Source organism: Dasypus novemcinctus, chromosome 4 (assembly GCF_030445035.2).
Source record: "Dasypus novemcinctus isolate mDasNov1 chromosome 4, mDasNov1.1.hap2, whole genome shotgun sequence".
In the NCBI taxonomy this organism is placed as follows: domain Eukaryota; kingdom Metazoa; phylum Chordata; class Mammalia; order Cingulata; family Dasypodidae; genus Dasypus; species Dasypus novemcinctus.
The window spans coordinates 164,790,807-164,814,485 of record NC_080676.1 but is presented as its reverse complement, the minus strand read 5'-3'; the positions used below and the strand labels follow the sequence as shown (position 1 = coordinate 164,814,485).

Sequence of the window (23,679 nt, the reverse complement as noted above, 5' to 3'; positions counted from 1 at the left end):
GAGCGTCGTCGCGTTCGGGTGACGTTTCCCGCGGGCGTCCGCCAGAGTCGGCGGCGTCTGCAGCGGCGGCGGCGGGTGGGAAATGGCGGAGTACTTGGCGTCCATCTTCGGCACTGAGAAAGACAAGTGAGTAGGAGCCGCCGGCGTCCCGGGGCAGGGGAGGAGGCCGAGGCGGCGGCGAGGGGAGACCGGGCAGGAGGCCCGAGCGGGTGGCGTCCCCAGGTTCGCGGGCGGGTGGCGGCGGGAGGCCCGGGCGGGCCGGCGGGCTGGAGGGGGAGGGGAGCGGGCGGCGGGAAGCGGCGACCCTTCCGGCCCCGCGCGCCGTCGCCTCGTTGGGCCTCTCGGCGGATGAATGGAGCGCTCCGAGTGGGCGGTGGGACTCGAGGCCCGCGTTCGGGGTCTCGGCGGACCGGGCTGGCCTTGGCGCCCGGGTCTCGGCGCCTCCGCGCTCGCCAGCTCTCGGAAGCCGATTCGAGTTGTGCTCAAGTTGTCTCTAGCGGATCGTGATCTCTCAAGTGCTAACACGTTTCTCCCCAACTTTCAGCTTTTTAATGTCGCCTTGGCTGAGCTGTGCTACAAAACTGGCCCCCCTTAGTCGCCAGATGATTTGGGATAATGTGGGAGTTTTGTTTGTCACGTCTCCGGCACGTTTAAGTGGTGATCGGACCGGCGATAGGATTTTTTTTGACGTGAAAAAGTATCACTGGAGACCTCTGAGTTAGTTAACCGTAAGGGACGTATTTGTTTTAGAAATAGTTGAAGATGCCATTCCCACATAAAGCAAAAGTTTTTGCTTTGTTTTTTTAGGTTGCATACCTTTTCTAATTTTTGAGGTAAAAGTAAAGAATTTAATCTTGTCTTTGTTCGAATGTCACCTTGCCACGTACTACTTTTCAGGAAATCAGCTTTAGAATTGGATCAAGAGCAACTCCTAAAAAATGTTGATGGTTCCTATTACCTGTTTTGTTTTGGGGTGGTTTTTTAGTTGGTTTTTTGTTGTTGTTGTTTTTTAATTAAGCTAGAAACAAAATAATAGGTCTCTAGCAATTAAAAATTTACGCTCATTCCTGTATATCCAGGCATGTATTAGCCTTTCTCATACCTTGTCTGTGGTTATAAGTCACACTTCTCATTTGATTCAGTTTAATAAGCAGGTCACTGAGATTTATTGCAAGAAAAGTTTTTGTGGGTTTTTTTCGTTGTTTTTTTTTGTTTTGTTTTGTACATTGGTATTTTCGGAGGTACCGGAGATTGAACCCGGGACCTCCTGTGGGGGGAAGCAGGCGCTCAACTGCTTGAGCTACATTCGCTTCCCTAGCAAAGTTTTTAATTCACTTGAACTGGACATAGTGAAATGAAAGCCATATTTGGAATTACAGGAACAGTAGTTGTAATCATGTGGATCAGTTAGATATTAGTTGGTTAGACCAGGTGGTGGTTCATTCTGAGCTATTTTTACATTAAGTCCTTAATGTTAGGTGATTTCCCTCAAGATGTAATACTATTGTCTGGTCAAGTTAGATAATCTAAATTAAGACCTATAAATACGTTTGCAAATATATGTAGTAGTCATTTTCTCAGTAAATTCAGGCTTGCTCATCTTTATTGTTACCTAATATTGAATTAATGGCTAGTCACTCTTCATTTCACTCAGATTTTGATTGCGGTTGAAGCCCTTTCAGTCTTAACTCTCTGGGTTGCTTGTCTAAATGTAATGGCATTTGCTAACGAAGTGAATCTACAGGCTAACCTTTCCACTTCCACAAGTTTAATTTTGAATAGGGTCCCTCTAGTAAGGTCCTAGTTCACCACAGACCCCTTACTCCACTGGCTTTGCTGTTGTGCTGGCTCACTGCTGGTTTTGATTTGATTTGAAGAGTTTTTAGGGAGGACTTTGTGGCGGAGACAGAAGTTGTAGTCCTAAAGGCAGGTTGAGTTTCCTAATAGACTGTTTTAAGTGTATTGAATCCAGGAAAATTATTTACTTTAGACTACTTTAAGACATTTCCTACTGGTGTCATATCACAGCTGAGAGGACCTGAACTTGGTTTTCTCTTTTATTTAGATAATGATAGCATTTAAGGAGCACTGTGTATGAAGCACATATACATTCTATCTGATCCTTGGAACAGGGCCAGGTTGGCATTTTCCTCTTTTTACACGTGGCATCTGAGACCAGGAAAGGCCAAGCCAGGAGGCTGGTACCAAGGTCAGGGTCTGAGCCCTGGGAACACTGTGCTAGCGTCCTCAAGAGAGCAGTTCACAGTTCATAAAATTAGAGTGTTCTTTTCATGGAAAGAGTAGCTTGTTTGTAGGGATATTGGCGTTACTTAGTCCTGGAATACTGCGAGGAAGAGGAAGGTGCCTGCTGCCAGTCAGCTTATTCTTACTATATAAAACATGTGCTTTGTATATTTCTCAACAAAATAACCAGCTCTTACTTTCCCTTACAGAGTCAACTGTTCATTTTATTTCAAAATTGGAGCATGTCGTCATGGAGACAGATGCTCTCGGTTGCACAATAAACCGACCTTTAGCCAGGTTTGTTTGTTTTGTTTTTTTCCCCGTTTTCATGTAAATTACCAAAACTTTGTGTGCCTTTCAGGAGCAGTTAGTAATTTCCATATATTAGGCAAGTCATTTTTCCCTCTAGTTTTCCATTTATGTTCCTAAGTGAGTGTGTGTGTTTAGTTTGTGTGGATGAGATAGGTGGACACCCCCTGTGGAAGGTCTGAGGGCACTACTCCCTGTTCTTACCATCAGAGAAACTTTAAAAAGAGGCGCTCTTTTAGCTGGTGCAGTTACCATTTGTATGTCACCTGTAACTAATGTTAACTCCCCTGCCATTCTCCTGTCTCCCCCTAAGACAGGAATCCAGAGGGTGACAGTGCCGACATGGGCTTCCTCAGGCGTTTCTGCCCACACCGGGGCTGTTGGGTGACCTCAGCTCTTTGCTCTCGGGACAGTAGAGTGACATATCCCCTTTACCAGACCTTATCCAGGGGTTATCTGCCCCTGAACCCATTGTGCCGTGCTGCTCAGAGCTTTCTCTGGTACTGCTGAGCACGGTCCACTCTTTTGGTCCCCTAGGTGAGGAGGCAGCAGGTGGTATCATCTTTCCTAGAAACATTAAAATTGAAGCCTGGCATTAGAAGATGGGTCATTACCCTTCATAGTAGTCCTGTTTGGTTAAATGAGAGATGCCTGTTATTTTGGGCTTTTGTTCACCAGGACATTCTGAATTTGAAAAATCCTTTCTTGCATTTTTGTTGAGTTCCTTCTAAGCCATCCCTGAAGTCTGAATGGGTAATCTTGGACCATCAGGGTAACTGCTTGGCCCGGTTTTGAGCTCTGCTCTTTCTAGTCACATTTTATCTTAACAGAACAGATATTTATATGTTTTTCTATTTTAGGAAAACCAACCAGTTGGTATAAGTGAGCTGTAAAAAAGAGACATTAGTATGGTCCAATTCAAGCCCATAAAAACTCTCACAGAGTATTGTGTTTTATTGGGAGTGGGGGGCTTTTTGTCCCCATTACTCTTCAGCTAGTGGTTAGTGTAACAAGAATCTGTCTTTTAATAGTTTAAGCATGTCTTTCATTTTTCTTCTTGTGAGTTTCAAATTATTGGAGAAGTTGTTTTAAACTCTTTTGTTATATTTAAAAATAGTGTTTTGATTTATGAAATAAACCTTCCCAACTAAGCCAGTGGCCATAGGTGGGACAATAACCAAGCACCTTAAGTGTACAATCAATTCGCAGGGGAGGGGGAGTAGTTGGGGCTTTTGTTTTGTTTTTTGAGATTTCTTACTGGTATACCCACTGTCAGGCTAAGAAAGAGATACGCTGTCCCCTAAATATTTTCTTTAAACTAGCCAGAGGTAGGTTGGTTGGTTGTTTTGGGATCATCTGTTACTTCAGGATGTTAATGGTAAATTTTGATTTGAGTACTGTGGACACCGAAACAGTCTGGTGATCCCATTAAAGTTGATGGGTTGATTGTGTGTATTAGTTTAAGCACCACTTTATTTGGTTTGGTTGGCTTTAGGTAACTAGCCACCCTGATTTTACTGGAACTGCATTGCCCCTTTATGTGACATTTCTTCTGTTTAAACATCCTCTGTTGGTTACCTGGGTGACACCTAAAATAAATACACTGTTAAATATCTGGGCTCAGTATAGCTTTTCATTAGAGTGGGCACCATGTTTCCCACCATCTGAATCTGAGAGATTTTTATTCAGGGCAGTTCTTGGTGGCGAGGGAAGGAACAGGGCCTGATAGATGCTTGGCCCTTGGCAGAGGGATTAGATTAAAAAGTAGCCCGCTCAGGTTAAGGTGTGGGCTCCATGTGCTCTCACTACTAGATGATTCCGCCAGGTGGGTTTCCAGCCTGCAGACCTGGGACCAAGGCTTTCCCTTCCCTTCCCTTCCTTTCCATAAGCTAGGAGTGGACTTGGCTGGTTTTTATAAGTCCGCAGCAAAGCCATGTACAAGACTGCTCTGCACACATGCCTTTGAGCCAGAAAATTTATTTATAAATCATGCAGTTTATTAATTTCTAGTATAATTCGGTGTGGGTTTCTTTTTAAGCTTCTTACAGTGATATGGAAGTTAAGATTTATGTAATATATTAGCCTACTAACTTAAACATGGTTTGTTTTTTCAGACAACTTGGTTTTAAGAAGAACGGTACAATGTAAGGTTTCAAGTCTGCCTGATCCAGTTTAAAGCACAAGGGCTAAAAGGATTTTTTTCCTAAAAGGATTGGAAAAGAGCAAATCTTTTAAGCTATTGTATTATGTAAACAGAGATCCCACCAAGAAAGTGTAAAAAAGACACCCCGGTATCCAGTTGAGTTAAGAAACCTGTTTGGTGTGCCTATTTTGTTAAGACACTAGAGAACTTGAATGTATTGCATACAGTTGAGTTATGCATTTGGTTTTCAAAAAATGGTATTGTGTGGGGAATATGATTATAATGTGAATTTTTAGACATTTTAGTGCCTGCCAGGTTGAAGTACCAGAAAATGTTAGTATTCTATTAGTTATTGTGTATGAAAACACTTTAATACTGATAATGTGGGACTACTCAAAATAACAATTAGTTTCTTCTTGGTTGCTGGCTGACTTGACCTCGGTCACTGCTCAAACTCTGTTTTCATAATATGATGGTTTTGGTGGACTCGTCAAAACACAAGTGTCTGACTTGCGGGAAAAAAAAAAACGTTTAGCCATTTGCAAACAAATTGTCTCTTTGCAATTGTCTAATATATGCACAGCAGCCAGTAGAATTCCCCTTTTTATTTTTTTTTTCCCCGCAGACCATCTTGATTCAAAACATCTATCGTAATCCCCAAAACAGTGCACAGACGGCTGACGGCTCACACTGTAAGTCCCACAGTTGGAGAAATTTTTTTAAAAGAATGGTGTTAAAGAGCCCACTCTTAATTGAGACACATCCTGGTAGCTCCTGAGCTGCTGACATAGAGCTGTTGCAAACAGGACAAGGTGGTGGCCTCCTTGGTGCACACAGCAAGAACTTGACACTTGCCCACGTTCAGGAGGCTTTTCTAGGGAGGCTCACTGGCCGGGCCCCTCGCACTGGTGGATGTTGTTCGGTGAGAGGTGGTCCGGCCCTGTGAAACATTGAACATGGTTAGCCGGCCACTGGTTTCCACAGTGACTGAACCCCTGGCATTTATTGAGTTCTTTCTGTGAAATTCAAAAATCTTAGGACTATTTAGGAGTCAATAAGGTAAGTTGCCCAATAAGTGTGGGTTTTATTTCACCATTATAATTTCTTTCCCTAGGAAGTAGAGGTTTCATGATACGTACTTATTGTATTTCTATGACATTACAATTTTCTTCTTAAGATAACACCCAGGAACATTTCGGTATAATGGCTTGGCAAACTATTTGCACTCTAAATTGGATTAGAATTGCGAGGTGCAAATTTTTACATTCCATAGAAATACAATATTAGCATATCACGAGAGCTCTGTTGCATTGCAGTGTTAGGGTGTATCGAGGCAGCCATCAACTAAGAGAAAACACCCCCTGCTTCTGAAGAAAATAACTTGCTCTTTTTTCAGCACTGAGTCTCGTCTGACGCGATCGCCAAAGGAAACCGGTTAAGTGTTTACATTTAATTTTCCGTAATATAAAGTTGTTGCGTTTTGTATTTCAGACCATTGCCCTCTTGAACATTTACCGTAACCCTCAAAACTCTTCCCAGTCTGCTGACGGTTTGCGCTGTAAGTTCATACAAGTTCCTTCACTGGTTCCCTGGGCTTGCGTGCCAGAGCTCAGTGTCGACTCAGTCTGGTCTGCCATTGTAGTGTAAAGGACCACGTTTCCTTAAAGGTGTCGAGAAGCTTTGTCCTAGTGCCCTCCCTGCCCCCGCCCCACCTCCATCCCCCAGAAAACTGCTATTTGCTATTTGGACCCCTGCCACTTCCTTTAACAAGAAAGAAATGACTGGAAATGGTGCCCCTTAACATAGCTAGGAGCTACTGCTCTTTTCCTTTAACCGTCATCCTCGGGGAAATAGACTTGGAATTTAAAATGTTGGGTTATAGTTTTCCCTCTTAAGGGCAACCATATGTGAAAGTTCACCTCACTTTCAGGTACTTTTAAAAAACGCATTATTTTGAAATTATTTGTTAGATTGCATTTCTTATAAGCCTTTTTTTAAAAATATAACTTTAAACACTCTTTTGGAGGTCACACACTGGGAGAACATTGTTCTGAGAGGGTCCCAGCTGAGGACCCACCGGTTGTGTGGTCCCTGAGTTTGCCTCGCCACCAGCCTGATACCCTGACCATTCTGGGTTTGCTTAATTCAAAGAGTCTTTGACAGAAAAGATAGTTTTTATTTCAATACTTTGCATACATTTAAGCTCCAATTTTAGGTTTTAGCTTACTACCTTTGGAAAAATAAAGGGTACTTCGCAGGGATCTAGATCTAAATTGGGCATTTGATAGGCGTTACTGGTTTATTGCTGTGCTGGGAAATATTAAATTTAGGTTATGGATATTGTGATTACAGAGTGGTGGTTTTGGAGAACAGGATACAGATTAGTATCATTGGAAAGAACAGAAAACTAAAATTTAATTTTTATAACTTTCCAGCTGTAGAACCATTGGGATTTAGTCCTTTGTGGATAAATTGAAAATGAGACAGTCTGGACTCTTAAAAATCCAGGGGTCCAACAAGGAAGAGTAGATACTTCACCAGTTTCTTTCAAAGCAGTGAAAATGAGTAGAAGGAGCTTTTAAACAGCACCCCTGGATTGCCACAAGCCTAACTCGGATATACACTCGAATCGGAGCCCACCGGTTTCTAAGGTGACCCATGCCGTAAAATAACCTGGTAGTTGTCACCACACTCAGGCTGGTCCCCGGTGGTGAGGACCCAGGGTTCTGCGCCCTTGCACGCACCTGTGCGCCTCTTTCCATGTGAGGATGGGTTATTGTGCTCATTATTCCTGCTGGGACACTCAGTGGTGGTCAGTGCTGGAACTGACCTGAAAGTAGAAAGATCATTTCATCCCTGAATCTGATGACAACAGAATTTACATGGTGTAACCCTTGGTTTAAACTACCTGCTTTTTGTTTTTTTTTGTTTTGGGTTTTTGTTTTCAGGTTTGGGTTTATTTGTTTGTTTTTTTAATTGAAATAAGATCAATAGGTGGAGGGAAATGGTTACATATGACTCATTAAATAATTTTTGTAACAGCCCTGCCCTCTCCTGGGGCAAAAGTAAATGAAAAGTAGACTTAACAACAATTAAAAATTTCTTTGCCCTTATTGTTTCTTTGGGGACTGTGTGTGTTTTATTGACTGTAGAATGTTGTATTAGTTTTCTGTGTTGTTTGCAATTCACAGTAATCTTTCTTTGCATATGCTACAGAATTAAAATTTAGCTGTTAATAAATATTCAAATTCTGGGGTCCAGCTTATACAGATTAAATGACACTGATTTTACAATTTAGGAAGAAAATTGATTTAAGCTGATGAACCTGAAATATTTGACAACAGACTTTTACAATGAAATTTTGGCCAGTTAGATTCAATTCCTTAAAATTCACCTCCTTTTTGGTTTTGTTTTAGCATACCCTTTCATATGTAGAAATATACACTTTGCTTGAATTAAGATTACATGTGAATGAATCCCAGTTGAATAAGTTTTTCTGTAAGAAAACTGGGTATTTTTAAGTTATATTTAAAATATTTTGAGTTATTAAGATAATTTTTAGTTGGTCAGTTTTTTATTGAACTTGTCTCTGCTTTTCAAGTCATTTTGATCAATCCAAAAGTTTTGAGCAGAATATAGAAGATAAAATATGCCCATTGTCAAGCAATTTTTAAAACATTCTGGAAGTTACTAAAACAGAATATGCTGTGTTATATAGTAGCAGAGTAGAAATAGCATGAATACAGCCAGTAGTTTAAAAATAGCCACCACCAGAACTTTCTCATCATTGTTAAAAATTTGAGGATGTGAACTTTTTCCTCCTCACACTTTATGATGTGGAGAAAGAATTGAATTTTAAGCATTAAAATCTGTCCTTAGGAATGTGCTTCTCTCTGGCTGGCTTTTCTGCTGTTAACTGGATTTTTGTTGAGGGTGGGAGGTATGTTGATAGCCTTTAAATCTCACTATTTTGTGATAGCTTTGGCTGGGCCGTCAGGAATGGTAGTTGTTGCCTAATGCACTCAGTAAGTTTTGCTTTTTAAAGCAAGCTGGATTCCTGGAAATTAACCAAACAAAAATAACCAAAATATAGAGAGAGGCCCCCTCTTCTGAGAAGGTGACTTAGATCATTTCTCAGAGTAAAAAGAGTGAAGCAGTTCTTACCTTGAATAACAAAGGGGTTTTCAAGCCACATGGGCAGTTGTTCAAGGGTAGCACAGTCTAGGCGGCCCACAAGAGCGCCTCACCCCAAGTCTGGCTGTGGAAGGTACAGGCTGGAGGAGTGAGCTGACCGGGCGCTGAAGCCAGCCCGCCCTTGGTGGGATCCCCAATGCAACGGTTGGGGACGTGAGTTTCTTGAGCACAAGCTTTGCAGTTTCTCAGATTTAGCTCAAGAAAACTCTCCCATTTAGACTAAATTTGTCAGAGAAAATGCTTATGGCAGTAGAATGTAAATTTCACAATTCAGTGCACATGGGTTGTGAAGAGTGAACTTGTGAAGATGAAAATAAGAATGCTTTCTTCAACAAAGCATTATGCCCTTCCCTTTATCTGGGGGGCATCCAAAGTATTGGAGTGGTACCTGGTATTTATCCTAAGTCGTTATGGTTATTTGGGCTTTCATTGCATCAGAAAGAATTTCATAGCATTCTGTGTGGCTGATAATCTGTAAAAGAAACTAGTTAGGAATGTAAGCTCTTCATCACTTACTGATTTCAGCCTTCATTTTAACCTGATAAAAGGGGGAGAAATCGGTGCCATTACTGGCTTCGGTTCTCAATCTTAAAGGGAGGAAATTCCATTTAAATTTTTTCTTAACTTGAGAGTCTTTTTCTTCACAAATTTTGTGAAAATGTGGCCCTATGGTGCTGATTAAAACTTGTGATTTTATTATTTTACTAGCCAGAATTGAGACTGTCAAGGGGGCATCTTAAAATCTCACCACACTTCAAAATATTAACAGTTAGTTGTGTCACACAGTCTCTTCAGTGCTCCAGCAGAGTGCAACTTTGTTACATTTTCTCTCCAGCACTCTGATGAGTGTTGTTATAGCAGTGATCGTAAGACAAGCCTTCTCTCCTGGTCACCTCCATGTTCTAACCAGCAAGATCTCTGTTGTTGCCAGGTGCTGTCAGCGATGTGGAGATGCAGGAGCACTATGATGAGTTTTTTGAGGTGAGACACGGACTATTTGAACCTGATAGACCTGTTTGCCTTCTGTATATCTGTTTGAAAGGAATCAGAACATTTTCCCTATGAATAAAAATGCTTAAACATAAATTAGAAAGTTAGATGCTGTTGCCCTTTTCTTGCTAATGTGTGTTGATCCTTACGCCGCTGTTTTTCCTGCATCAGGAGGTTTTTACAGAAATGGAGGAGAAGTATGGCGAAGTGGAGGAGATGAACGTCTGTGATAATCTTGGAGATCATCTCGTCGGGAATGTTTATGTCAAGGTAGGATTGAAGTGGTGAGGGGAGCTTTCGGTGCTGCCTGGCAAAGGCTGCAGAGCCCTTTGTACTGTTACCATTGAGAGTTCTGCGTGATCGGCGTTTAAATTCTGGTGGGTTGACCCACAGCTCTGGGGTCAGAGACTAGCCTGGTGGGAGCGCCCCATCAGTGGGGTGTGAAGTTATTTCAGCAAAGGATACTTTAAGAGCTTGTTATTAAGTGTGTTGTTTCTTTAGCAAAGGATATTTTAGTTGCTGTTGGTTAGAGACTGGAGTGGGGAACTTAAGTAATCTAATTGTAAATAAAGGATTTTCTGGTTTTTAAATTGCTCAACAACACTATTCCACCTTCATTATTTTTCCTAAGTGAACACATAATACATACTTAGATCAGTAACTGGAAATACTTGTCGTTTAAGTGTGAGTGGCAAGCATTTTGGCTTATTTGATTTTCAGTTTCGCCGGGAAGAAGATGCAGAAAAGGCTGTGATTGACTTAAATAACCGTTGGTTTAATGGACAGCCGATTCATGCTGAACTTTCACCTGTGACTGACTTCAGAGAAGCCTGTTGTCGTCAGTATGAAATGGGGTGAGTCTGGAGCCTGGGGGGTTATTCTTTCAAGTAATACTGTAATGAAGCCAAGTAAAGCCATGTGTAGACACGCCGTGGTAACTACTGGTTCTGATCCACAGAGAGTGTACACGAGGTGGCTTCTGTAATTTCATGCACCTGAAGCCCATTTCTAGAGAACTGCGGCGGGAGTTGTACGGGCGACGGCGTAAGAAGTGAGTACATATCTGTTGTAAAGTGCCATGTGCTCTTTATTTAGTTTTCATTTTTTTTTTTTTTAAGGCACTGCTTAGAATGTAGTACGTATTTTAAAACATAAAAATGTACTCTGTAAAGAAGCATATTAACGTGCACACATGTCTGGTTCCTCCTACTTCTCGAGTAGAGCTCAAACTCCCAGTAACAAAGCAAGGGGGCAGTTAGATGCGACCACTACGATTTGGATAATCAGTGTGGAACCTCAGTTATGCTCATGAGGTGATTCGGTACACGGTTTTTTATTCTCTTGGTTAGATCATTTAGTTCAGGTACCTTCCTTTAACTACTTCCCATTTCCCCTGGAGATTTGGGGCTTGGCGGCTATGTTGTTTTATTCTACTGGGGGGTGGGGGTTGTTAGATGTCATCCTTGCCGCAAAGAATCAGGACAGTCAGGTGACAACAGAAAGGAAACGAGATGTCAGAACATCTCTGGTGTGGCTGTTCAGAGTTAGATTGAGGCCTGATCCGGGGCTGCTCCTGTTTTATAGATCTTAGAAAATGCAAGCGTTCTCGAAGATTGTTTTATTGTCAGCCCAAAAAAGCATGAAAAAGAACTGTACTCTCCCCACCCCCAAAAACTGTTGTGTCAGACTATATATGAAAGATAGAGGTTATTCTATCTGTTCATTTCTAAGATGTGGTTTTTTGCCTGGCATTTTAATATCTGAGATCAGGGTATACCTTAGTTATGGTTCAGGCAACATTTTTATCTTTATTGGCATTGTCAGTCTGATGAGAGGATTTTAAAGTGTTGGGTAGTAGTTGTGATTTTGTGTTCCACACTTGGTTTTTGATGCCCCCAACCTTGTTTTCTTTTTCTCGGTCTACAGGCATAGGTCTCGGTCCCGGTCTCGTGAACGTAGATCTCGATCTAGAGACCGTGGACGTGGCGGTGGCGGCGGCGGTGGCGGCGGCGGCGGTGGCGGTGGGGGACGGGAGCGTGACAGAAGGCGATCGAGAGATCGGGAAAGATCTGGGCGATTCTGAGCCATTTTTATTGTGTGTCTGCTGGGAAGTGTTGTAGTTGATTGACCAAGCCAGTTCATAATGGGAATTTTTTTTAAAAAACAAAACAAAAAAAAAACACACAAAGATGGGTTTCTGAATAAAATTTGTAGTGATAACAGTATTATTGGTGTAACATTTCTTTTTTGTCTTCCTTTACAAACCTGCCAGCTTTCAGTCATGCGGTAGAGATTAATATTCATTGATCACTTTGGGTATAAATGAAACCATATTTTTAAACCTAGGCTATAGAGTAAAGCTGTCGGTTAAAGAGAAATTCATATGAGAGGAAATCAAGACTGTTTCTTGTTGCCCTCATATCAACAAGTGATCTAGAACTTCTGTGATGCTCCTAAGAAGAGTGGCTCATTTTAGAACTGCTCTGCCACAGCTCCTAAATACACAGCCTTTCGGCTCCGCACTGGCATTTAGAGGAGAGCTGACGTGGGTGGAAATGCAGCTTGTGGACCTTGCGTGCTACTTTACTCTTACTTATCTGACTTTTCTAGTTTCGTTTGAAAAGGGACCAGGCATTGTTTCCCTGAAGGCACAGAAGACGCAGCTGTGTCCATTCACCCCAAGAGCCACCAGTCGGGCAGCGTTGTGTCACAGCTGAGCACTGCGTGGCTCCACACTGAGGTCCCTGTGAGGCAGACCTGCCTTTCTGGTGTTTGCCCCCTAAGGCTACTTCTGTGGGTGGTCTCTGCTGGTAATGGAACTGTTGGGGCAGTTGGTAATTGAGCACTTGCAGCCAGGTGTCAGCTTGTTCAGTCATAGTACCGTGTCTCAGTACTGGGAGCAGTTTGTCTTCTTGAGAGGAAGTCTTTCCTCATTCCTAAGTGAAGGTGCAGGAAGGCAAACCAAAAACACGGCTCCGTGCTGCTGCCTAGACGCGTTCATGGCTGTTGGTGGACTTTGGCATGACCCCTCCCAAGTCTGAACAAGATGGGAACATGAAATGCCCTGCTTCATTGTCTCCCGACTTGCTCCCACTGCTCAATCAGTAAATAGTACTCAAAGCCAGTATAAGATAACCACGCTTAGCGACCCCCTGGAAGGAAACCTTACTTGACCAGTATATGTGAAACTTCTAAGCGTGGCTGTTGATCGGACATTCGTTTTATCTGGGTTTGGTCTGTGTAGAAATTATATACAATTTTGCTCTTGTGGGCAAATGATTTTGGATGAACACTTGGTGATTCTTCGTTGGAAGACTAGGTCATTTCGTTTAAATCCTTATATTCTCTATTCACCACCCTGGGAAAAAATACAAATATTTCTTTTTTTCCTATCTTAATTTCAGTCAAAATTGAGATTATTCAGTCATTTCCACTGAATCTGAAGGAGGAAAGGTGTATTTTATTTTGTGTCTTGACTTTGATTAGAATCAGCTTTTCTTGTGAAAGTTAACTTCTATTTAAAATTTAAATGAAAATCCCATTAAAAGAGTCCTGAAATTGTCACCAAAGTAAGAACAGTAAGCTTACAAAGTAAAGTCGGGGTCCTCCTCACCACCTCCCTCTCTCTGGGCCCCCAAGTGCAGGTCTGGAATGAGGTGGGTGAGTCTGTTCCAAAGACATCCCCGTCTGGGGTGCTGCTCTTTTGTGGTATGTAGGGGTCTTAGTTGATACCGAGCAGCTTAATAATTAGCCCATTAAACTACTGATAGGGAAGCAAATCGTTAACTTTTACATAAGTCCTAGGTTCAAGCAGATTAAAAAGGGGTGAGTGGTGGTGAGGAAAGGTCAGTTGCAATAATTTTGATTTGTAACTAATTCAGGTACAAATATTACTGTAAAATGTTTGTTGTCTTTAAATATTATATAATGTATATTAAGACTGTAAAACCAAATTAGAATAACTGTTGAAATAAGGTATCAGCACATTTAATTCAGCAGTTCTGTTGAATTATCTCAATTATTTTTTGCTACTTTGCAGCTTTTTTTCTTTGCTGTTTTGAGTCAGCGTATCAAATAAGCTTACTTATTAAACGTTACTAAAGCATGGATTAATGAGGTTACCAAAACCTTGCTGGTTGGAGAAAATTTGCTTCCTTTGAATGAGGAAAGGATTCTTTTTGAGTGAACAAAGGATTTGGTGATAAAGTAATTGCAGTATCCAGACTCTGGTTAATTATCACTTCCTCACTTTTTGATTTAGGATTGCTTATTTACCAAAAGGGAATAAAATAATGTGATTTATTTAAAAAAAAGGGGGGGGGGTGCGTGGAGTCAATTCAAAGTGCAGAAAACTAAGGATAGTATTACAAATTACATTCTAGAACTTTGTGATGGAAAGTAAGACTCGGGGTCTTTGTACACTAAAATGTCATATGGGCTGGCCAATAAAGCTTTGTTTATTCCACTGGTTCCCAGACTCATGGATTTTACAGACCATGTAAAATTTTCCAGGGAAATGGTGATCTACACAGGATCCCCAACTTCTAATTTGCTAAGTGGGACTTTTAAAACTTGCTCTCATCAAACGTCATCGTTTAATGAAAGAAGGCATTTGAATTTTATTATCAAAATTCCAGATATATGCCATAGTAGAGGTTATCATGCAGCCCCAGAGACTTTGGCCCTAAGTCTTAGGTTTGCATCTCTGACAATAAGGACTTGCCCCATTACAGCCGCGGAGGAAAGGCCAGTCCTGGAATAAGTTTAGCTTTACGAAAACCTCCCGAGGGTGCCTAGGATTTCGTATTTCCCTGGGTCAGGGTTTGGGAAGCATAGGTTTAGGCAGGTGCGGTGAGCAAAACATAGTAGATGCCAAATTAGCACTGTCTTTTGGCCAGCGTTTCAGAACAAAAAGAAGCAAGGGCCTAGCTTAAAAAGAAGAGGCAGTTCGTGTTGCAAGGCTGCCTACCCTGAGAACTCAGGTCCAGAGAAGCAACAAGGGAAGGGGTCTGGGAAGAGCCAACTGAGGGGGCGTGATGGGAAGGGTTTCAGGGTTCTTTGGAAGCAGCACAACGAGCTGGGCTGTGGATTCAGGTGCCAGGGAGAGGGGAATTGTAGCTGACACAGGGCAGAGAAGGAGAGAAGGGACCAGTTTGGACCAATGTGTTGAATGTACGTTACGCCAGTTCACCTAACCTCTGAGGAATAGGAGTGCCTCACTTCACGAAAGAGGACCTGGGTTTAGAGAGGTTAGGTAAATTGGCCAGGATGTCCCAGTGTGCTACTGACTCAATATACAACACAATCACTGATGTGTGGGCTTGTATAATTAGACGTGCCATGGACATATCAGGACAGGTCTACCTGCATCAGCTCCTTTTGCCCTTCTCCCCTGTCTGTGGTCCATGTGGAGTTTAACATCACCTCAGAGGAAGCAGACTTGGCCCAGTGGTTAGGGCGTCCGTCTACCACATGGGAGGTCCACGGTTCAAACCCTGGGCCTCCTGACCCATGTGGAGCTGGCCCATGTGCAGTGCTGATGTGCGCAAGGAGTGCCGTGCCATGCAGGGGTGTCCCCCACGTAGGGGAGCCCCACGCGCAAGGAGTGGGCCTCATAAGGAGAGCCGCCCAGTGCGAAAGAAAGTGCAGCCTGCCCAGGAATGGTGCCGCATACACGGAGAGCTGACACAACAAGATGAAGCAACGAAAAAAAGATTCCCGTGCCGCTGACAACAACAGAAGCAGAAGAAGAACGCAGCAAGTGGACACAGAGAACAGACGACTGAGGCAGGGGGAAAGGAGAGAGAAATTAAATAAATAATAATAATATTTTTTAAAAAAACATCACCTCGGGCTGTGATGGCTGCAGCTTCTCTAGACTCTTCCGGTTACTTGCAGAGGAACTTAGACAGTCCTTCTCTCCTAAGAGAAAGGACATCTCTTCTCTCCTCCCCCGCTGCCCCAAACCCCCAGCATCTCACATCTCAGTTGCCCAGGTCAATGCTACTTATTTTTCCAATCAGAAAAAGGACAGCTTCCACATTCTTTATACATAATGAGGATGATAGCGATAAAACCTGGCAAAAATGGTACGAAAAAGAATACAGTGATCTCAAGAATATGGATGCAAAAACCCTAGATAAAATATTGGCTAACGATCTAGTGTATTAAAATAATATGCCACAATTAAGTGGAATTTATTTTGAAAGTCCAAGGATGAATTATATCAAATATTTTCATTTGTCCCATTTAAGTTTTTCAGTAGACTCACATTTGTGCTTGCGTTGAATCTTCTTAAGCGGTCTTCTATGCTTGCCATGTTGTTAATTACATACATGACATACAGCAAAGGATCTAGAACCTGGGTCAGTCATAAAGAGCAGTTATAACATAAACATGTTACTAAGTGCCGCTCAAGAAGTAGCACATTGCCAGGACCCCAGAGCAGCAGCCCCTGGCCATAAAACTCTTCCACTTTCCTAGAGGAGAAAACTATTTTCACATTTATGGTATAATCATTTTGTTTTTATTATTTTACCATCTAGATATGCTTCACTAAATACAGTTCTGCTTGTTTTTAACTTATATATGTAAGTGGAACCATGTTATTTTGTTATACTTTTGTTTGCACTATTCAACTCTTAATCCTCTTACTGGAGTCCTTAATAAGAGAATGCTATTTAGACAAAGAAAGAGAAAGCCATGGAAGCAAGAAGCTGAAAGCAACGAAACCAAGAAGAGAAGGGAGAGCCCAGCAGACACTGCCATGTGCCTTGCCATGTGACAGAAGAGTCCAGGATTGCCAGCAGCCGGTCTTCAGAGAGAAAGCATCACCTGATGAGGCCTTGATTTGGACATTTTTCTCAGCCTCAAAACCATAAGCTTGTAAGTTAATAAATCCCTACTGTTAAAAGCCAAAAGTGGAACCTGCTTTTGAGCAAACTAGAACAACTGCCAACTAATGTTTGACAAGGGTGCCAAGTCCACTCAATGGGAGAACGAATAGTTTATCAGTTGGTGCTGGGAAAACTAGATCTCCATTTACATAAGAATGAAGGTGATCTCCTACCTCACCCCAAATACAAAAATCAACTCAGAATGGGGCAAAGACCTAAATACAAGAACCAGAACTATAAACTCTTAAAAGAAAATGTAGGGGGATATCCTCAGGCCCATGTGCTAGGCAATGGTTTTTAGACTTTACATCCAAAGCACAAGTGAGAAAAAGAAATAAATGGGACCTTATCAAAATTGAAAACTTTTGTCATGAAAGTAAAATGACAGCCTTCACAATGGGAGAGAATATTTGGAAACCACATAGCCAATAAAGGGTTTAATATCTGGCATACATAAAGAAATCCTACACAACAACCAAAAGACAAGGCAGTTTAAAAACGAGCAAAAAACTTGGAAGAAATAGACATTTCTTCAAAGAAGATATACAGATGACTAAGAACACACACACACACAAACATAAGACGCTCAGCATCATTAGGGAAATGCAAATCAAAACCACAATGTGCAGTTGGTAACAAATGTTTCACACCAGTGCAAAGAGTCGGTGGAGGGGTGATGTATGAGACCCTGTGTGATGTTATGTATGTTTATTTTGTAAGTTTGCAATCTTTACAATTTTTGTTTATGTGTGCTCATGTATGAGTGATATATTTCAATTAAAAAAAAGTAGAAAAAGACAAAAAAAAAAACCCACAATGAGATCCCATTTCATACCCACTAGAATAGCTACTATTAAAAAGATGGAAAATTACAAGTGTTGGAGAGGATGTGAAGAAATAGGAGCATTCTTGTTGGGAGTTTAAAATGGTGCAGCCACTGTGGCAGACAGTTTTGTGGCTCCTCAGTGATGTAGAGGCATGCCACGGAGATACTGCGGCCTCGCTTCCAGACCACCACAAAAAAGGGAGCCATACGAATTTTTTGGGTTCCCAGTGCATATGAAAGTTATGTTTACACTAAACTGTAGTCTATTAAGTGTGCAATACCATTATGTCTAAAAGGAATGCACACACCTAAATTAAAAGGTGACAGACACAAAATGGGTGCATGCTGTTAGAATATGGTGCTGATGGACTTGCTCAGCACAGGGTTGTCACATACCTTCAATTTGTAAAAACACAGTATCTGTGAAGCACAATAAAATGAGGTATACTTGCGTAAGAACTACCATATGCCGGCAATCCCACTTCTACCTATGTATCCAAAAGAATTGAAAGCAGGGACTCAAACAACTATTTGCACACCGATGTTCACAACTGCCAAAAGATGGAAGCAACCCTAGAGTCCATCAGCCAATGAATGGATAAACAAATGTGGTCCATATATACGGTGGAATATTCGTCAGCTGTAAAAAGGAGTGAGGTTCTGATATATGCAACAACACGAACTTTGAAGACATGTTGAATGAAATAAGACAGACACAAAAGGACAACTATCGTATGATCTCAGTGATATGAAATAATTAGAATAAGTGAATTAAACTAAAATATAGGTGTATCAGTCAGTCAAAGGGGTGCTGATGCAAAATACCAGAAATCTGTTGGCTTTAATAAAGGGCATTTATTTGGGATAGAGGCTTACAGTTACCAGGCCATAAAGAATAAATTGCTTCCCTCACCAAAGTCTGCTGCCACATATTAGCAAGATGGCTGCCAGCATTCAGCCTTCCTCTTCCTCTGAAGGCTCCGTGGTCCCAGCTTCTTCCAGCATTGGCTGAAGGTTGGGATAAGTCTCGTCTCTCTCCGGGGCTCGATTTTCTCCAGGCTCAGCTGCTCTGCTTTCTCCCATGTGTTTACTTCCTGGGCTTTGGCTCAAAATTCCAACTCTCTTCTCTGCTCTGTGGTTTTCTCTGAGTCCTTGCCCACCAACTCAATGACCTACTGACATGGCCCAATCAAAGCCCTAATCATTATTTAATCAAGTAAAAGTGAAGCCTCTGAATCCAATCCAATCTAATGCCCAGAGGGACAGACCAGTTCACAAACACAATCCAATATCTATTTGTGGAATTCATAAACAGTATCAAACTGCTCCATTAGGTTACCAGGGGCCGGGGTTGGGATGGTGAATGGGAAGTTAACACTTTAACTGTACAGAGTTTCTATTGGGATGATGGGAAAGTTTTGGTAACAGAGGTGGTCATGGTAGCTCAACACTGTGAACAAATGTGGCTAAAGGAGGAAGTTTTGGTTGTATATAGGTTGTTAGAATACATTTCTTTAAAAGTCCATCGGGCTGTAGAATACAAACAGTGACACCTAGGGTGAACCATGGACCACAGTGAAAAGCACAGTGATAAAAATGTCCTTTCATTGATTGCAGCAAGAGCACTGCTCTAACGCAAGATGGTACATGGTATACGGGAAACTTGCATTTTATGTGTGATTTTTCTGAAAACCTACAACTTCTCCAATTAAAAAGGGAGGAAGGGAAGAAGGAGGAAATGACAAGTGGACCTCAATAGTCACCATTACACAAATAGAAACTCCTGATGGGATTAAATGAATATGAAAACAATAGACATCTAGAATAAGTCTACCCTACCATTGCAGGGAAGATCCGAGGCAAGGCCAGACTCCAAGGGTTCTAGAAGAGAAGGTGGCCCGTCGGCTCAGCCAAATCTTTTAACGTTGGTGCAATGACCAGTCATCTCCCCATTCCTTAGCGTGGCCTGCCAGCCCTGCGCTCCCTCGCTGCCTCCCGACTTCATCGTATCCTCTTCCACCCTCAAGCGCTAAACCCACTGCGTTTTTGTCCATTCCTCAAAAGTGCCCGGCTCTTTCCTCCCCCAAGGTCTTCGAAAATTGTTTCCTCTCCCTTCCACTCAAGACTCCCGCTCTCAGCCTGGTGCCTCCGTCTCTGCCAAGCCTCCTCCCTGCTGGGACCCAGCCTTTGCAGTCCAGGCACGGCTCATAAGGGGTGTGTGGGTTTATTTGTCTTACTCCCATATCACAGGAGACTGGACAATTTCATGTGAGCAGAACCTCGGTCCATTTTTGTTGAGAGATTGAAGGATGTGTAGTAAGATTTTATCAAATCCTTTTGCATCAGTTGCTGAGCTCACACATACTTGTTCCTTTAATCTACCAATATAGTCAATCACATTGGTATGTTTATGTTAAACCAGCTTCGGCATACCTCTTCCAAGCCAGCCTGCCCTCAGGTTCATCCTTACTGCCTTCTCCTTCTCACCTCTGCTGACCTCTGCAGACTGACTCCCAGGCGCCCATGTCAAGGAGCTCCCAGCTAGTCGGCCAGTGATAGGCGCCGGGAGGACCAGGCCCGGGAAGGGAGGAACGGGGCTTTACCCTCCAGGACTCCACCTCCTGCTGGCAACTCAGGTCCTGGGCTCCTTTGGTCTCTCCGGCCTGGACGTGCAGTGGCTTCCTGCTCGGCGAGCCTCTGGGACACCTCGTTCTCCCTGTTTGGATCCCAGCTCTTTCATCACCTGTGCATTCGGTTCCTTGCATTCACCAACTCTCTGCTCCAAATACTTGAAGTGGTTCTTATTTTCCTAGTTAGACCCTGATTGATGTGGTTCTTGGTACAAGAGACAGATCTTCAAGAGGGGATTCTGGGATTGAGTTGCTTACCTGCTCAAGCATGAATCCAATGGAGACATCTTTGCAGGTGGAGGATGGAATACTGATAATCTAAGGCATCTAGAAGAACCGAGGGAAGCGGATTTGGCCCAGTGGTTAGGGCGTCCGCCTACCACATGGGAGGTCCGCGGTTCAAACCCCGGGCCTCCTTGACCCGTGTGGAGCTGGCCCATGTGCAGTGCTGATGCGCGCAGGGAGTGCCGTGCCACGCAGGGGTGTCCCCGCGTAGGGGAGCCCCACGCGCAAGGAGTGCGCCCCGTAAGGAGAGCCGCCCAGCGCGAAAGAAAGTGCAGCCTGCCCAGGAATGGCGCCGAACACACAGAGAGCTGACACAGCAAGATGACGCAACAGAAAGAAACACAGATTCCCAGTGCTGCTGACGAGAATGCAAGCAGACACAGAAGAACACACAGCGAATGGACACAGAGAGTGGAGAACTGGGTGGGGGAGAGAAATAAATAAAAAATAAATCTTAAAAAAAAAAAGCGCCAAGGCTCCAGCAGCGTCTCTATGACCTGTGTCTGTCTGACCCCGCGTCGGATTTCCTTAGACGGTCGTGTGCATTAAGGCCCAGCCTCGCCCGCCTTGGCCGCGTCTAAAAGGATCTTCAGGGGTCCTGCCCACAGACGACGTCGCACCTTCAAGGGTCCCACTGACGAGAGCCCGGATTGGGGCCTGGCACGCCTTCCCCGGGGCGCGAGTCAAGCCCCAGCAGCTGCTTCCCGTGGGGCGCGGGCCGAGGGTGCGGGGGGCTCGGCGCGCAGACGCCGGAGCAGGCGGGGCGCCAGGCGGAGGCGGCGGGGGTCCCGCGCTGGGGGAGCCTGGCGGAGCCGCTGGGCAGCGCCGGGTCTGGGGTGGGCCGGCCCGAGCTCGGCTGAGCCCTCGGGGGTGCCTGTGCCGCGCGGGCTGCGGCGGGTGGTCGTGCGCCTCGCTGACGGCCCACGAGGCGACCTGCTGCGGTCTGCGGGCCACCCGCGCGGCCTCTCACGAAGGGCCGCCCTCAGGCTTTTGCCCATTTTTAAGAAACGAGGCATTCTTCATGTTCTTCCTCATCCGTGGGAGTTCCTCGTAGAGTAGTACACACGGCTTTCCTCGGTCACGTGTGCGGCGAGAACTTTCTGCCAGTCTGGCTGCCTTTTCCCGCTCCTAATGGTGCCTTTTGATGAACAGACGTTCCTCAGATTAATTCGCCCATTTTATCCATCTTCTGTGGACGGTGCTTTTTGTTCCCCTCCCCAAAGTCCTCTTTTTTTTTTTTTTAAGATTTTTTAATTTATTTCTTTCCCCTCCCGCACCCCCAGTTGTCAGCTCTCCGCGTGTGCAGCGCCACTCTTGGGTGGGCTGCACTTTCTCTCGCGCTGGGCGGCTCTCCTTAAGGGGCGCACTCCTTGCGCGTGGGGCTCCCCTACGGGGGGGGCACCCCTGCCTGGCAGGGCACTCCTTGCGCGCATCAGCACTGCGCATGGGCCAGCTCCACACGGGTCAAGGAGGCCCGGGGCTTGAACCCTGGACCTCCCATGTGGTAGGTGGACGCCCTATCTGTTCCAGCTCTGCTCCCCGCCTAAGTCCTCTTGATATTCTACATTTTTGTCCTAAGCTTTGGGGTTTTACTTTCATGTTGAGGTCTGTGATTAATCTCCAGGCATTTTCCATGTATGGTGTGAGATTAGTTTGGGTTTTTTTTCCCCCTACATGGATATCCAATTGATCCAGCATCATTTATTGAAGAAAAAAAATAAATTCTTTCCCCCTCAATTGCAGTTCTGCTTTGTGGTGTGTCAAGTAAGCCTACATATAGAGATGACCCACGTCTGGATTCTCCTCGCTCCCATTATGTGAGTGTGTGCGCGTGTGTATTCTTTCCATCATGTGAGTGTGTGTGCGTGTGTATTCTTGGCCTGGGATATATTCTGAATGAATGGAGAGCCAATGGGACGGTAGGTCAGATGTGGAATGTGAGAGGACTGAAGGCTGGCTCTAAGGTTTTTAACTTCGATATTCTTTGCCTTCATCAACCTCATTACTGATCAAGCTAATCTGAGAATTTGGATTTAGATTTTAAGGCCCAACGAACTTGTTCACACGACCTATGTCCTTGGCTCAACCTTGGACGGCTCACGTGAAGTGCAGCCCGGGCCTGCAGAGCTTGTGCCATCACCGGGATGGCTGACTTCCACCAACTGGGGTGGGGGGCAGAGAGGAGAGGAAGTCCTGGGGTTGCACACTTTAAACAGACAGCTCAGCCCCTGCAGTTGAGAGGTGTGGGCTCGTCAATGTCAGAGCCTTGCCACCCCCCTGTCAGACGGTTTACGCCTCTGCTCCTGGGAATGAGGGAGGAGGGAGGTAAAGGAGCGCCACACTCTCCCCAGTGGTCCTCACGTCCATCTCTTAGCCCGCTGGGCTTACGCCTGCGGACACCCAGAGCTGGCTGGGGAGGGCTCCCCACTTGCGGTCACCCCTCGGGCTGAAGTGTGGTTTGCTGGCCTGGCGGGGGAGCAGCCGCAGCAGGCCAAGCCGCTGCCCCCATAATAGGGTGGCTGGTCGGACTCACCGCCACCCCTGAAGGGAGCTCAGCATGGGCGCAGAGTGCCCTCGGGTCTCCCCTTCTCGGCAGCCATGCTTCTGCGGCCACCCCTCCTCCCGGATGGCGCCACACGATGCCTGTGGGGCAGCACCCTTCTTCTTCTTTCTCCCTGCGCAGGCGCAGGGCAGAAAATTCCAGTCTGCCCTTTTCCCCTCCCCCAACAGCAGCAACAGCCAGGCGTGGGCGGAAAAATCCAGTCTGCCCTTTTCCCTCCCCCCCGACAGCAGCAACAGCCAGGCGTGGGCGGGAAACTCAAGTCTGCCCTCCACCCCAGCAACAGCAGCCACCAATCCCTAAACCCTGCCCCTTCCCCCAGCAACAGCGACAGCCAATCCCTAACCACCACCCCTCCCCCGTCCAGTACCGCCCACTGACCTTTCGCCGGCAACCAATCAGAACAGGGCATGGCTTCGACCAATCAGCCTTCCCCAGCCCCTATAAAACTGTTGCCTCTCCCTCAATAAAGTGGACTTGCGTGTTTACCTTGTCTCCGCGGTAGTTCTTCTGTCGTGCGCCCTCCAGTCCTGAGAGCCCCCGACAAGGGCCTGGCCTCCCTTGTCCCCAGTTCGTCGCCTGCTTCTCCAGGCGACCCCTTC

General features: G+C 44.6%; 1 protein-coding gene across 2 annotated transcripts; it reads left to right on the top strand.

Moving 5' to 3' along the window:
* Positions 1 to 10: 10 nt before the first annotated feature.
* On the top strand, positions 11 to 12,105 carry U2AF1 (U2 small nuclear RNA auxiliary factor 1). 2 transcript variants are annotated; one of them, XM_004452734.2, is made up of 8 exons: positions 11 to 126; positions 2,454 to 2,541; positions 6,188 to 6,254; positions 9,822 to 9,871; positions 10,052 to 10,150; positions 10,601 to 10,734; positions 10,839 to 10,931; positions 11,807 to 12,105. In XM_004452734.2, exons 1-8 carry the CDS (start codon positions 83 to 85, stop codon positions 11,961 to 11,963), a joined length of 732 nt encoding a protein of 243 aa, XP_004452791.1. In that variant the 5' UTR covers positions 11 to 82; the 3' UTR covers positions 11,964 to 12,105. The 2 variants fall into 2 exon arrangements, with proteins under 2 accessions (XP_004452791.1, XP_004452792.1); XM_004452735.2 differs by lacking the exon at positions 6,188 to 6,254 and adding an exon at positions 5,322 to 5,388.
* Positions 12,106 to 23,679: the final 11,574 nt, after the last annotated feature.

Coding starts and splice junctions, on each gene's coding strand:
- U2AF1 (XM_004452734.2), top strand. CDS start 83: ATGGCGGAGTACTTGGCGTCCATCTTCGGCACTGAGAAAGACAA. Junction 10,735..10,838: donor TGTCGTCAGTATGAAATGGG/GTGAGTCTGGAG, acceptor TCTGATCCACAG/AGAGTGTACACGAGGTGGCT. Junction 10,932..11,806: donor TACGGGCGACGGCGTAAGAA/GTGAGTACATAT, acceptor CTCGGTCTACAG/GCATAGGTCTCGGTCCCGGT.